The 12,923-nt window shown below is 40.6% G+C and overlaps 2 protein-coding genes across 2 annotated transcripts; one reads left to right on the forward strand and one right to left on the reverse strand.

The window, feature by feature from the left end:
- Window positions 1-273: 273 nt before the first annotated feature.
- Window positions 274-2,022, reverse strand: LOC141912341 (EKC/KEOPS complex subunit LAGE3-like). The gene is made up of 3 exons (XM_074803595.1): window positions 1,959-2,022; window positions 1,261-1,389; window positions 274-647 (listed from the first exon to the last, which is right to left on the reverse strand). The coding sequence occupies exons 1-3, from the start codon at window positions 1,985-1,987 to the stop codon at window positions 518-520; spliced, it is 288 nt and encodes a 95-aa protein (XP_074659696.1). The 5' UTR covers window positions 1,988-2,022; the 3' UTR covers window positions 274-517.
- Window positions 2,023-2,415: 393 nt separating this feature from the next.
- On the forward strand, window positions 2,416-10,975 carry LOC141912340 (ADP-ribosylation factor-like protein 5B). Its single transcript, XM_074803594.1, has 6 exons — window positions 2,416-2,726; window positions 3,796-3,856; window positions 5,319-5,466; window positions 6,250-6,333; window positions 6,447-6,598; window positions 7,555-10,975. Exons 1-6 carry the CDS (start codon window positions 2,681-2,683, stop codon window positions 7,598-7,600), a joined length of 537 nt encoding a protein of 178 aa, XP_074659695.1. The 5' UTR covers window positions 2,416-2,680; the 3' UTR covers window positions 7,601-10,975.
- Window positions 10,976-12,923: the final 1,948 nt, after the last annotated feature.

Raw genomic sequence — 12,923 nt, forward strand, 5'->3', positions numbered from 1 at the left:
ATTTAAACTAGAGAATTTCTATTTTGAAAAGCATCAAATAGCGTTAAAGAATTTTCGAAGATTTTTTCTACTCTTAAATAAAATTCAGTGTGACAATTTGTCGCCTCCAAGTGAGGCCAATTATCCCAGACAAATTTCTTTCTTTCTTGGGAACGTATAACCTGGGACACTTCGTTCTCGGCTATTTGGTTATCCTTCCTCTTAAAGTATCCTCAAATAGCGGTGATTTCAACAGAGATATGTAATCCAGCAAATAATCACTGAACTGAACAATTACTTTTTTATTCTTTCTGACAATTTATTTAGTCAACTATCAGATCTTTCCATCTCGCTTCAATACATATTCTGAGCGGGACCTTCCAATCTCTACGCAAAATCACATTCGGAAGACTAACAGGTAACAAATAGAAACCGGTGATAAATAACTTTCCCTTCTTTCGGCAATAAGTCCAGCTGTTTTTATTTCATTCCGCAATTTTAAACCACAATGCTGTGAATGTATCGAGTTCCCGCCATGCTACGTGTTCTCAGTCGTCAAGGCAACCGGTGGACCGAATTGTTGCATCGTTTGCATCACTAACGTCAACAGATCGAGGAAAGAATTCACTCCAACTCTCAACATGCGGGCTTCAGCCGCGGTGAAATTACTGAAAATGAAAATAAAACACTTTTAATTTGAACTTTTAAAACCCATCGATCCACATTCTACAGTTCTGGACTCAATTTCACAGTTCAGGACTCCTACAGTTCTGGACTCAATTCCACAGTTCAGGACCCAGTTCCACAGTTCAGGACTCCTACAGTTCTGGACTCAATTTCACAGTTCAGGACCCAGGTCCACAGTTCTCCTACAGTTCTGGACTCAATTCCACAGTTCAGGACCCAATTCCACAGTTCAGGACTCCTACAGTTCTGGACTCAGTTCCACAGTTCAGAACCCAGTTCCACAGTTCTCCTACAGTTCTGGGCTCAATTCCACAGTTCAGAACCCAGTTGTACAGTTGTGGGACTCGCTCCACAGTGAACCCAGTTCTACAGTTTTGGATCCAGTTCTTCACTTCAGCAACCACTCAAACAAGCGTCAAATATTCCACAACCGTGGAACCGTCAGATTTCATCCGCACTTATCCACTGTGGAACCAACAGGTGAGTGGTGGGTACTCAAAGATCCGATTCCATTCAAATTTAACTCAAGGTATTATCGTGAAACCGGGTCCATCTAAAATTCATTTCCATCTTAAATTTCCCGCGAAATCTTACATGATTAAGAAATTTCGATCGACAGTTAAAGTTTTACGACAACCTCCTCTTTTCGGTTCCTTGTCGACGCTGAGACTTCCGAACGCGATATCCGCTTCTCGTTCTGTCAGAAACGGAATCCTCAATTCACTAGATATAATCAGCGAGTCAAAGAAAATAGATGATTAAATTTAATCGAATCTTTAGCTTTATCGAACCCTGGGCCCAGTTTCACAAAAAGGTTTAACTCTTAAATCGATTTAATTTCTTCATTAATTCAGTTTATCTTGAATCGATTTAGGCCTTAATCCTTTTTGTGAAACTGGGCCCTGGCTTGTAATCAAGGACTGTCAACGATTTGCATCAATCTCTGGAAACTGCATTTTAGGAAGTTCTGTTCCTTTTTTACCTGAAAAAAAATACTTCTTTTCTCTACAAGTTGATTGCTTATTCATTTGGAATTAATATCCCCCTAAAGATGTCATAATCACAGGGTTGAGCGAAATTATCGATTATCAATTGGTAATTTGGTATAAACTCTAGGACGTTTTCTGTTGATACTTAGCATCACCTCCAGGTAAATATATCGATAATTCATCTGTATTCAATAATTATGATTCAAAAATGGAATCAGAATCGAAGGCTTATTGTTTCTTAACATTTGTGTCTCATATTCAGTCGTTGTCATCGTCGGATTTGTTTGAATTTCAAAAGGATACGCGCTCAAATTTGGAACATCGACTTCCATTATATACAACGATATGGTCAGTTTGCGAGTTCCGAGTTTACTTTCAAACCAACGGTTTCGACTTCAAATTAGGCTCCGTAGTCATATTTTGGCTTCATATCGAAATATTTCGTGTTTCTTTAATTTAGAATGTCAAACATGCCGGGCTTATATGATTTTTCAAAGTTTACGAGTTTATTAAAAACTCGAAAATACTCAGATACTCAGAAACTCCGATGTCGCGTTGATTTTTCAAAATCTCCTGGTCCATACTCTATTTGCTAACTGTTTACAATTAGGTTTATTCAAAAAAATAGTAAACAAATTGTATCAGAGTAATTTTAAAAATGATTCAAGAATTAAATCGAAAACGACGAATTAAGACTTTTGAGAGATCGATGAAAATTGACGTGCCAATTTCGATTTACTGACTTCCGGGTTCGTCTATTTATATTTCGTTCGAGTTTGAGTCAGAGTAATTCAGTAAATTCGGGTTTTTCTGGGAATATATCAGGGTAATTTACACGTCTACCGGACAAAGAAGTTCACCGCGTATACTACTGACTCGTTTTGTAGCGGTTATAGAAGGGTCTAAATCGTCTGAAATCGTCCCCGAAAGTCGAATTGTTACGTCTGGTCTCTCTCTCCTCGAAAATTGGGTCGGATTTAATAATTATCAATTAAGTGTCAATTATTTTCGAGAAGGAATCCAGGATGGGAGTTCTGTTGACGAGACTGTGGAGTTTTTTCACAAATGAAGGTAAGAAAACTTATCTTCATTAACAATCTGAACAGATGACTTGTTTAGTTTAGGCCTAATGTCTATTTATTAATTGATGAGACCTGTTTTTCTTGGATATTTTGCTTACTTTTTGGGGTACATACCTCATTTATGTCTTAACAGAATGCCAAAAATCGCGGACAACAACTGAATATCCGATATTATTCCAGTTCTGTACCGATTAGATGGATTGGCAAAAAGACTCCTTAAGTCCAGTTGAATGAGAGAGAAAATCCTCCATTTTGTCAAATTTCTTGGATTTGAACATTGTTACCATGCCTACGCCACCCTGATTTAGTTGTTGAGACCCCACAAGAAAAATAACTTCATTTCCGTAGGCATGGTGACAATGTAAAAATTCAAGAAATTTGACAAAATGGAGGATTTTCTCTCTCATTCAACTGGACTTAAGGAGTCTTTTTGCCAATCCATCTAATTGGTACAGAACTGGAAATATATCGGATATTCAGTTGTTGTCTGCGATTTTTGGCATTCTGTAAAGACATCAATGAGGTATGTATCCCAAAAAGTAAGCAAAATATCCAAGAAAAATAGGTCTCATCAATTAATAAATAGACATTAGTTCAGTTCCCCGTTTAAAATTAGTGGATGATGCCAATGGAATGTTGCACAGGGGCCTGGAACAAAAAAAGACCAAGATCTCAAATTATGGCTTCTCGCAAAATTGCAGCACAAGCTCATTGATGACATAATTCTTTCTTAATTCGTTCACCAGGGGGCGTTGAATATTGATGTGTTCTGACTATATCCTTATACAATTGACATAGTCAGGATGAATAAAGTTATCTTATCTTATTTTATCCGACTGATTGTAGAGCATTTCAAACCACTCGTCAGGTGGACGTCGTGTCCCAGGGCCCCAAGTTTTGGAAGAAATACAGACAATAGTCTAATAGATTATCGTCTAACTAGTTTCTGGGAAATTGAATGTTTTCTGCTCCCAGATTCTTCCAGACACTCTCTTTAGATTGATTTCATGGTATATTATCATTACTTAAATCGTCAGTTTCGTATTTGTATTTTTCAGAACATAAAGTGATAATTGTTGGTTTGGACAATGCTGGTAAAACTACTATTCTATATCAATTGTAAGTTTGACCAGTAGTAGATCAGTGGACAGCATTATAAACAGCTGGGGCTGGTTGCTCAAAAGTTGGTTAGAGTTAACCAGTGGATAGTTGATATGGTGACAATTGAAATTTCATTGTTACTATGGTATTTAACGGGCGGTTATCTTTAACTAACTTTTGAGCAACTGGCCCCTGCTGTTCTCTAGTACAGGACACTGAAAGTGTGTTTGTGTGTGTGTGTGTGTTAGTGCTCAGGATCAAATATTCGTACATTCTGAAACACATGCAGCTTATCAGTTTCGAATTTGAATTAAGAATGTGTTTACGGTCAAACTCCGGATCACCCTCGACCCGGTTCCGCGGTCGTTTGAGTTTGACTGGGTTCGCACCTAGTCCTGAAAATCCTGGTAAAGTTATGTAAACTAGGCGTTTGAAATGTATAAAAGAGTTGAAATTTGAGAGTTACCGGATAGTGGGCTCTATGGGGTTAGAATATGAGTTATCAGATAGTATAGCCTATGGGCTCTATTGGGTTAGAATATGACTTATCAGATAGTATAGCCTATGGGCTGTATGGGGTTAGAATATGAGTTATCAGATAGTATAGCCTATGGGCTCTATGGGGTTAGAATATGAGTAATCAGATAGTATAGCCTATGGGCTCTATGGGGTTAGAATATGAGTTATCAGATTGTGTGTAGGCTGTAGGGGGTTAAAATGTGCACCCTGATATTTCGATATCTAAATAACAGTAATTGCTCTTTCCTATGTAAATAACCATTAATGGAATTTATAGTTGAGAATGGATTGATATCTCGGCGAATCAGCATTACTACGGTTCGCCATTTGTATCGATTCAGAATGTTTGTTTGTTGATATTTAACTGAATGACACTCGACCAGAGACTCTGTTCCACTCCACTCTACCCCGCACATACAACAACTGTTACCACTTCTCTTCTCTATACCACATATATTTTATTACGAGTCAAATCATTAAACCAGATGTTTCTTTTGTATCAGGAAAATAAAGCCGTATGTAAAATTACCATCAATGATTTTTTTATCGATTTGATGATGTCATAGGGGGATTAATATAGGCTGACATCTCTTTCCGGAAGTGTCTATAGATCGAGTCACTCGTAGACAATTTGATGATGTCATAGGTAGGATTAATGGAAGCAGACATCTTTTCTAGAAGTGTCTATAGATCAAATAACTAGTAGATAATTTGATGATGTCATAGGGGGATTCATGGAGGCAAACAAAGTTTCTATAGATCTATCAAATCACTAGTACGTAGGTAAATTGATGATGTCATAGGGGGGTTTATTGAGGCAGCCATCATTTAGATCAATTGTTCATAGTTAATTTGATGATGTCGTAGAAATATGTGCAGACCGGTTTCACTCTAGCGCCACCTCTTGCTCGTCGATCCTCACTCGCCACTGTTTGATTTCCGTTTTTGTTTTTTCTCTCAGTTTGATGAATGAAGTCGTTCACACGTCCCCGACGATCGGCAGCAACGTGGAAGAGGTCGTGTGGAAGAATATCCACTTTCTGATGTGGGACATCGGCGGACAGGATTCATTACGATCGGCGTGGAATACTTACTACTCTAACGCGCAGGTAGGCTGTTTACGAGATAGAGTACCCCCTCCTATTACTCCACCCCCCCCCCCCCCACGTCGTTGAAAAGAATTTGCGCCAACTATCGCTCGAATCTATTGTTCGGTCGAAATAAGTTTAGCCCCGGTCTAGCCCTAACCCTAAACCCGGTCTTATCTAAAGTCTCTACTGAACGACCAGCCCATAGGAGTTAAGCCGAGCCTTATCTTCAGTCTCAACTGTGGAACCGGACTGTATGAATTAAGCCCAATCTTATCTACTACTGTCGAACTGAGCCATAAAGGGTTTAGTCATACTCTTATCTAAGTCTCAACTGTTCAGTCTTATCTTAAGTCTCTAGCTATAAAACTGGACCAAAATGAGCTTAGCCCAGTCTTATCTTAAGTCTCTAGCTATAAAACTGGACCAAAATTAGCTTAGCCCGGTCTTATCTTAAGCCTCTAACTATAAAACTGGACCAAAATGAGCTTAGCCCGGTCTTATCTTAAGCCTCTAACTATAAAACTGGACCAAAATTAGCTTAGCCCGGTCTTATCTTAAGCCTCTAACTATAAAACTGGACCAAAATGAGCTTAGCTCGGTCTTACCTTAAGCCTCTAACTATAAAATTGGACCAAAATGAGCTTAGCCCGGTCTTACCTTAAGTCTCTAGCTATAAAAGTGGACCAAAAATTAGCTTTAGCCCGGTGTTATCTTAAGTCTCAATTTTCAAAATAAGTGTGCCCTGAATACATACGCGTTATACTTGAAATATTAATCTTTCCTCCAACTGATATTTTGCAGTTTGTGATAATGGTAATCGATAGTACGGATCGCGAGCGTCTACCCATAACTAAAGAAGAATTAACGAATATGTTAGCTAACGAGGTCAGTATCGCCGATGACCACCGCCGCCAGGTGGCGGCGAAATCGCTCGACATTCGATCGTTCGATGTAATCGATTTATCGTCTTTTCGTGCACCGTCCTTTTTCTATTCTAGGAATTGAAGAAAGCTCGCGTTTTGATATTCGCGAATAAACAGGATTTGAAAGGCGCGATGACGGCCAGCGAAATATCGCAACAACTCAGTTTAACGTCGATTAAAGATCACGGTTGGCATATACAAGCGTGCTGCGGCCTGACCGGCGAAGGGTATGTATATATCGCGCGTGCTACCTAGGAATCCGCTCTTAATTTTCAGATTTGAAAATTTCTATCGTCACTCGGTTGGGATTCGAACCTGATGCTATCGCTAGACTCAGTCACAGCATGAAACCCTGCCCGGTTAGACACTGTCTGTAGATACACGCGCAGGTTTGCTGCACAATAACATGCGACACTATCATATCGCCTGTCGTACTGTCGCTGTGGTGTGGGTTTTATGGATCAACTATGCAAATCCCTGGCCAAAATCAAATGTGATTTCTGGTTGGAGGATGTGTCTACTAGGGGCAGGGGTTTGTACTGCGACAGAGTCTCACGATGTCATCAGGTTCAAATCCCTGCTGAGGGAGGATGTGTCTACTAGGGGCAGGGGTTTGTACTGTGACAGAGTCTCATGATGATGTCATCAGGTTCAAATCCCTGCTGAGGGAGGATGTGACTACTAGGGGCAGGGGTTTGTACTGTGACAGAGTCTCATGATGATGTCATCAGGTTCAAATCCCTGCTGAGGGAGGATGTGTCTACTAGGACAGGGGTTTGTACTGCGACAGAGTCTCATGATGTCATCAGGTTCAAATCCCTGCTGAGGGAGGATGTGTCTACTAGGACAGGGGTTTGTACTGTGACAGAGTCTCACGATGTCATCAGGTTCAAATCCCTGTTGAGGGAGGATGTGTCTAATAGGGGCAGGGGTTTGTACTGCGACAGAGTCTCACGATGTCATCAGGTTCAAATCCCTGCTGAGGGAGGATGTGTCTACTAGGGGCAGGGGTTTATACTGTGATAGAGTCTCACGATGTCATCAGGTTCAAATCCCTGCTGAGGGAGGATGTGTCTACTAGGGGCAGGGTGTTATACTGTGACAGGACTGTTTGACTCCCTGATGAAAGAAGATGGTATATTTTAGATGTTTCATCTTATGTTTCTGTTGTTTTTTCTTTCAGACTGTATAAAGGTTTAGAATGGATGGTCAGTCATCTAAGGAGATGATTTTAACTGCAAACTATTTATTTAAAAAAAAACAATTTCCGAGCATTTTAAACGTTTTAAAAAACATTCGAGCGATTTAAAATGACGGTTTAAATCGTGCCAGCCCGTAACGCGTCACCGGACGAACGGAGGGTTACTACGGCGACGTGCTGAAAGAAAATCGATTGCGCTTTTCGATCGGACGGTTGGTATTAATGTGCGGACTCCGCGGTAGCGCGCGGAATGTTAAATCGTCGGATACCGGACTCGAAGATGGATTTATATTTCGATCAAAGACGTTGTTGAACTGTTGCTATTAGATGCTGCTGTTATTTACGGAAATGAAGCGCGCGCTGTCGCCGGTCAGAGTCATCGGAACCCTGAAGTTAGGATCATACTTCGCATTTGCGCAAACGTTTCTAGAATGAGAACTGCATGGCTGTGCTATTTATGGTAGTTTGACGATGGGGTTTATGTAGGCGGCTATCTTTATTGTTAAGGCAGATGGATGATGGGATTGTCTTGAATTAGTGACATCATCATATGTATCGGATATGGCAGCCTCGTTTAGGGTGCTAATCATCACTTGATGATGTCATAAGGGGATTTATACGGAGGCAGCCATCCTTTAATTAAACGGAACATCTGTGGATCGTATTTTCTAGAACGATGTATATCGAGTCGCTAGTCTGAGGTGATTTGACGATGTCGTTTGTCAGCTGAAATTGCTTTAAGAGGGTGTTTGCCAAGGGGGGTGGGTGAAAAAAGGGTATCTAGTCGAATACCCCGGTAGGTGAATTACATCTGGAAATAAGACTTATGATATTCAATAAATCGGTAAAAAGTCTTTGCACTGCCCAATATTCTACAATTCAAGTCGGCTAAGTCTGAATTGCTCATCCTTGTTTTAGTGTGTAATGTTTTGTTCCCGATATTAGTGATATCGCGGAACGAATATTCAAAATTTTGAATTCGTTGCCACTGGGGCTTATAATATTTTCAATCTTCAGTAAGAAAGAGCGACAGGTTTAGGAACTACTGTAGAAATTGTTTTATGTTGCTGTACTTGAACCTTTTTTCATGTAACTGGGTTTCACATGTTGTTATAATATTCAATGGTTTATTTGATTTTGTGCAAAGCCTCTGTATTTTGTTTTCGAGTAACTGTAGTTCACTAAAAAAAAAGTAATGTTGTACCACTGAACGATACAGTAGACTCCTCCTTAATCGGTACTAGTTATCACTGTAAACCACTCAACTCGGTGAAATATTTACAGCAGTCCCAACGCTACCGAGTTCCCTAGTTCTCAACTCGGTGAAATATCTACAACAGTCCCAACGCTACCGAGTTCCCTGATTCTCAACTCGGTGAAATATTTACAGCAGTCCCAACGCTACCGAGTTCCCTGATTCTCAACTCGGTGAAATATTTACAGCAGTCTCAACGCTACCGAGTTCCCTGATTCTCAACTCGGTGAAATATTTACAGCAGTCCCAACGCTACCGAGTTCCCTGATTCTCAACTCGGTGAAATATTTACAGCAGTCTCAACACGCTACCGAGTTCCCTGATTCTCAACTCGGTGAGATATTTACAACAGTCCCAAAGCTACCGAGTTCCCTGATTCTCAACTCGGTGAGATATTTACAACAGTCCCAAAGCTACCGAGTTCCCTGATTCTCAACTCGGTGAGATATTTACAACAGTCCCAAAGCTACCTTGTAAGGCAGAGTCTACTGTATCTCTTAACTTTCTTACCTTATACAGTTGAAACTTATTTTCACAACTTTCATGGGACCAGTGTTTTTTTCGGTGACATTGTAAGGTGATAAGATGTAACGTTCTGACCCCCTCTGATGAAATAACCTTCGAAATTCCATCACCAACAATCGTATACATTTGTAAATAGATATTGTTGTAAGTATATTTTCAGTGACCTCAATCTCTTGTGCAATCTGCACCCGTGCAGTCTACCTATCTTCAGGGACCATCCATTCAGTTTATCGAACAACACATTCAATGCGCGGGATCCAGTTCCACGGTTTCATTATTGCATTGAAATTATTTTCTGACTTCCGGTCCTTTGTTTCCGGGAACTTGATCCTTTTTGATAAGATTTTTATTTTAGATTAGGTTATAGGGGTGAAAATGGCAGGTCATTTCATGTTACGTATTATGACTAAGATTTGTTAATTCACGATGTTTCGACTCTGACTAACAATCATGGAACTGGATTCAGAATTTATCGTACATTTCTATATAAATGCGCACAATCGCTCTGTTTGTGCCATGGATGGTCCTCTATTCACAGCCGGGTCACACACGGTTGTTCTAATAATTCTAGACGATGTTCTGGAAATGTTAGTTAAAGTTGACGAGTCTGTGCCGTGTAGGTTTTTTCGGAAATTAAGATATTTAACTGCAGTATTATTATTGATAACCTGGAGCCCGTTTTATAGGCTGGTCTTAACTTTAACCCATGGGGCTAACTCAATTAATTTTCAACTGGTTTAGCCCCCACGGGTTAAAGTTGTTACCAGTCTATAAAACCGGGTCCAGGAATTTTAATTAGTTGACGAGTGTGAATGGTTGCAGCAGGAAGGTGGCGGAGGGGTTGGGGTTAGCTATATTCCACCTTCCTGTGAATGACCTCTAAAAGAGTTGTTATGTTCTTCCATGATTTTCAACCCCAGGGGCTGATTTTATAGACTGGTATCAACTCAAATAACTGAACTTGTCAACTGAAAATGAAACGAGTTAGTCCTTGGGTTAAAGTTGATACCAGTTAAAAACTCGACCCGACGTGATATATTTATGTTCACTCTACAAGGGTACATAAGCTAGAGTTAAAACTTATCTTGGCCAGTCTTATTCTATGTTTCCACCGTGGAACGAGACCGAAATGAGGTAAGCCTGGCTTATCTGGAATAGAGCCCAGTCGCACGTCATGGCTTAGCATAAGTTGAAATGAAGCCGTAAATCACTGGTCTATACTTGATAGAAATGGGTCAAGACTGGTCTGAAGTTGTTAGATTGGATACAAACAAAATGGTTTCAGACTGGTCTTCAATCTAAGCCCGGACTGCGCGACTGGCTCTGGTTCCTACTTTTCACCCTTAGCTATATCTTCGATGGAAATTTGTCTAGATTGTCTTTGTTCTTAAACGTGAAAATCAGTAACTTTTTTCGATTGAGCCACGACTTGCGTTTAATATGGCATAAGACATGAAGGGAACAGGCCCCTCGGTGAGCCCCGCCTCGCGGAGACTTCCTCGGTGAGCCTACCCGGAGCCTTCCTTGGTGCGAAGTAATGAAGTATGCTGAATATATCGTAAAACTGTTTATTGTAAACTATGGAATTTTGTGCGTTTTACAAATAAAATAAAAAAGTCAATCATGTAAGAAAAAGATTGTGAGTTTATCTTAGGGGATTTAGTAGCTTTTTTCACCATCAGGAATATTTTTTTGGAGCGAAGAAAAACTGATATTTTCCCTGTGACCACTTCTTCAGTCCTGGACTCAGTCCCACTGTCCTGGATTCCACTTCTTTTTTCGGCACCGATTTATCCCATGAATTTCAGTGGTTTAAAATTGGAATTGGAATCACCACAGCGGGGAAGCTACGCATTTATGAGAAATAAAGCTAGAAGTTTTCATCAATAAATGTTTATGTTTTTATTCTTCGATTTCAAAAGGACATACGCGTATTGTTTTTAAAATGTAAGGAGGAGGCTATCCGCATTTCACCCCTAGTAAAACATGTATTTTGTAATTGTAAGGCGGGATCCATGTTTTACAGTATGAATCGTGATTGATACGTAGATGACTGTCTCTAGCGTCCATACGATCACATTTCTTAGCCAAGAGCTTAATGTGACCCCTGGAAGAGTTAAGTTCAACGTGTATTCATCGATCTTCGTTTTAGTAGTGCATACTTTTAGTAACGCCATTACAGTACCGGTCGGTCTACCGAGTAGGCCTAGCTGATATCTTGACCTTGGTGACTTTTGGAGATTTTTCATAGAGCAGCAAAATACTTGATTCTCATCAGTATTTGTGAAAAAAAATTGTCATTGAAGAGGGAGACTGTTTAATATTTTAAACCGGTACCGTATATGATACGAAATATTTCAAAAGCTCTATGATATGAAGACCTGTGTTGGTGTGAATTTTTAACTGAAAAGCTATCGGTCGGTATAGTTTATAAACTATTCTAAAATTTAAGACAAAAAAACCGGCGGCGGCGGCGGCTAAATTCGGAGGGGAGCTGTTGGGAATCAAAGAAATTTATTTTATGGCCTTATCAAAGTTCCGCGATATTGTTCAGCTGGCTACTGGCGCGTGTTCACGCCGGCAGTCGGAACTTGATATAACTCCATTCAACAATAGAGAGACACAATTGCGGTCTTTCAGAGTTGTTGATATCATTCAAACGCGCTATTGATCACTATTGGAATACGTCACCGGCTGACCACGGTATGTACAAGCATACAGGCGATCATGCATTCACCTCTGCACACTCACACTGTGAACATGCTACCGTGGATTCTCCTGGCGATCTTCGCTGCGCTCCCGCTCCTGCTCCTGTTCCTGCTTCCTGAGGAACGACGTCTTTATGTTTTATGTGTTACTGTTCGTCTCCGTACTGTCCTGTACTGTTCCGTGTTTATTAATCCGTTCTATTTTTCAGGGTCTAATCCGTTTTATTTTTCAGGGCCGATTTCTCTGTCGAATTTCAACGTTTGCTGGAACAAAACTAATGTCCGAAAGCGTCGGCTCTCCTTTGCCGGTCACGTGACGAGGATGTCAGACAAAGAGTCGGTCAGGAAATGGCTGCCCTCTACACGCCCTCATACGGAACACGAAAACCAGGATGACGAGGCCTCACTGCCCCCACCTATCTACAAAGTGTGCTGAGTGATGTCAATGACGGGCATATCTGCGGGATTGCGCGGGATACAAATGGAGCGGTTATACTGGATTGTCACGCTACTAGCATTCATTGTGTCCTTGTGACCACCCGGATGAGGGATGATTCTACTGTCACGCTCTTTGTTTCTGGTATTCTGAGTCGGCTGAGGGATGATTCTACTGTCACGCTCTTTGATTTCTAGTTTGAGTGCTAGTTTTCATTGTGTCCTTGTGACAACCCCGGTCAGTGGATGAAGTCTCTCGTCGGCTTGTGAGTGCTAGTTTCATTGTGTCCTTGTGACAACCTCGGTCAGTGGATGAAGTCTCTTGTCACGCTTTTGGGTGCTAGTTGAGATCCTGAATCTCAACCCGGTCAAGCTGGTTGTACTGCGCTATTTGTGTTTCGTGCAATTTTACAGGTGTGTCAGTTACT

The sequence above is a fragment of the Tubulanus polymorphus genome, chromosome 10 (assembly GCF_964204645.1).
Source record: "Tubulanus polymorphus chromosome 10, tnTubPoly1.2, whole genome shotgun sequence".
NCBI lineage: Eukaryota > Metazoa > Nemertea > Palaeonemertea > Tubulaniformes > Tubulanidae > Tubulanus > Tubulanus polymorphus.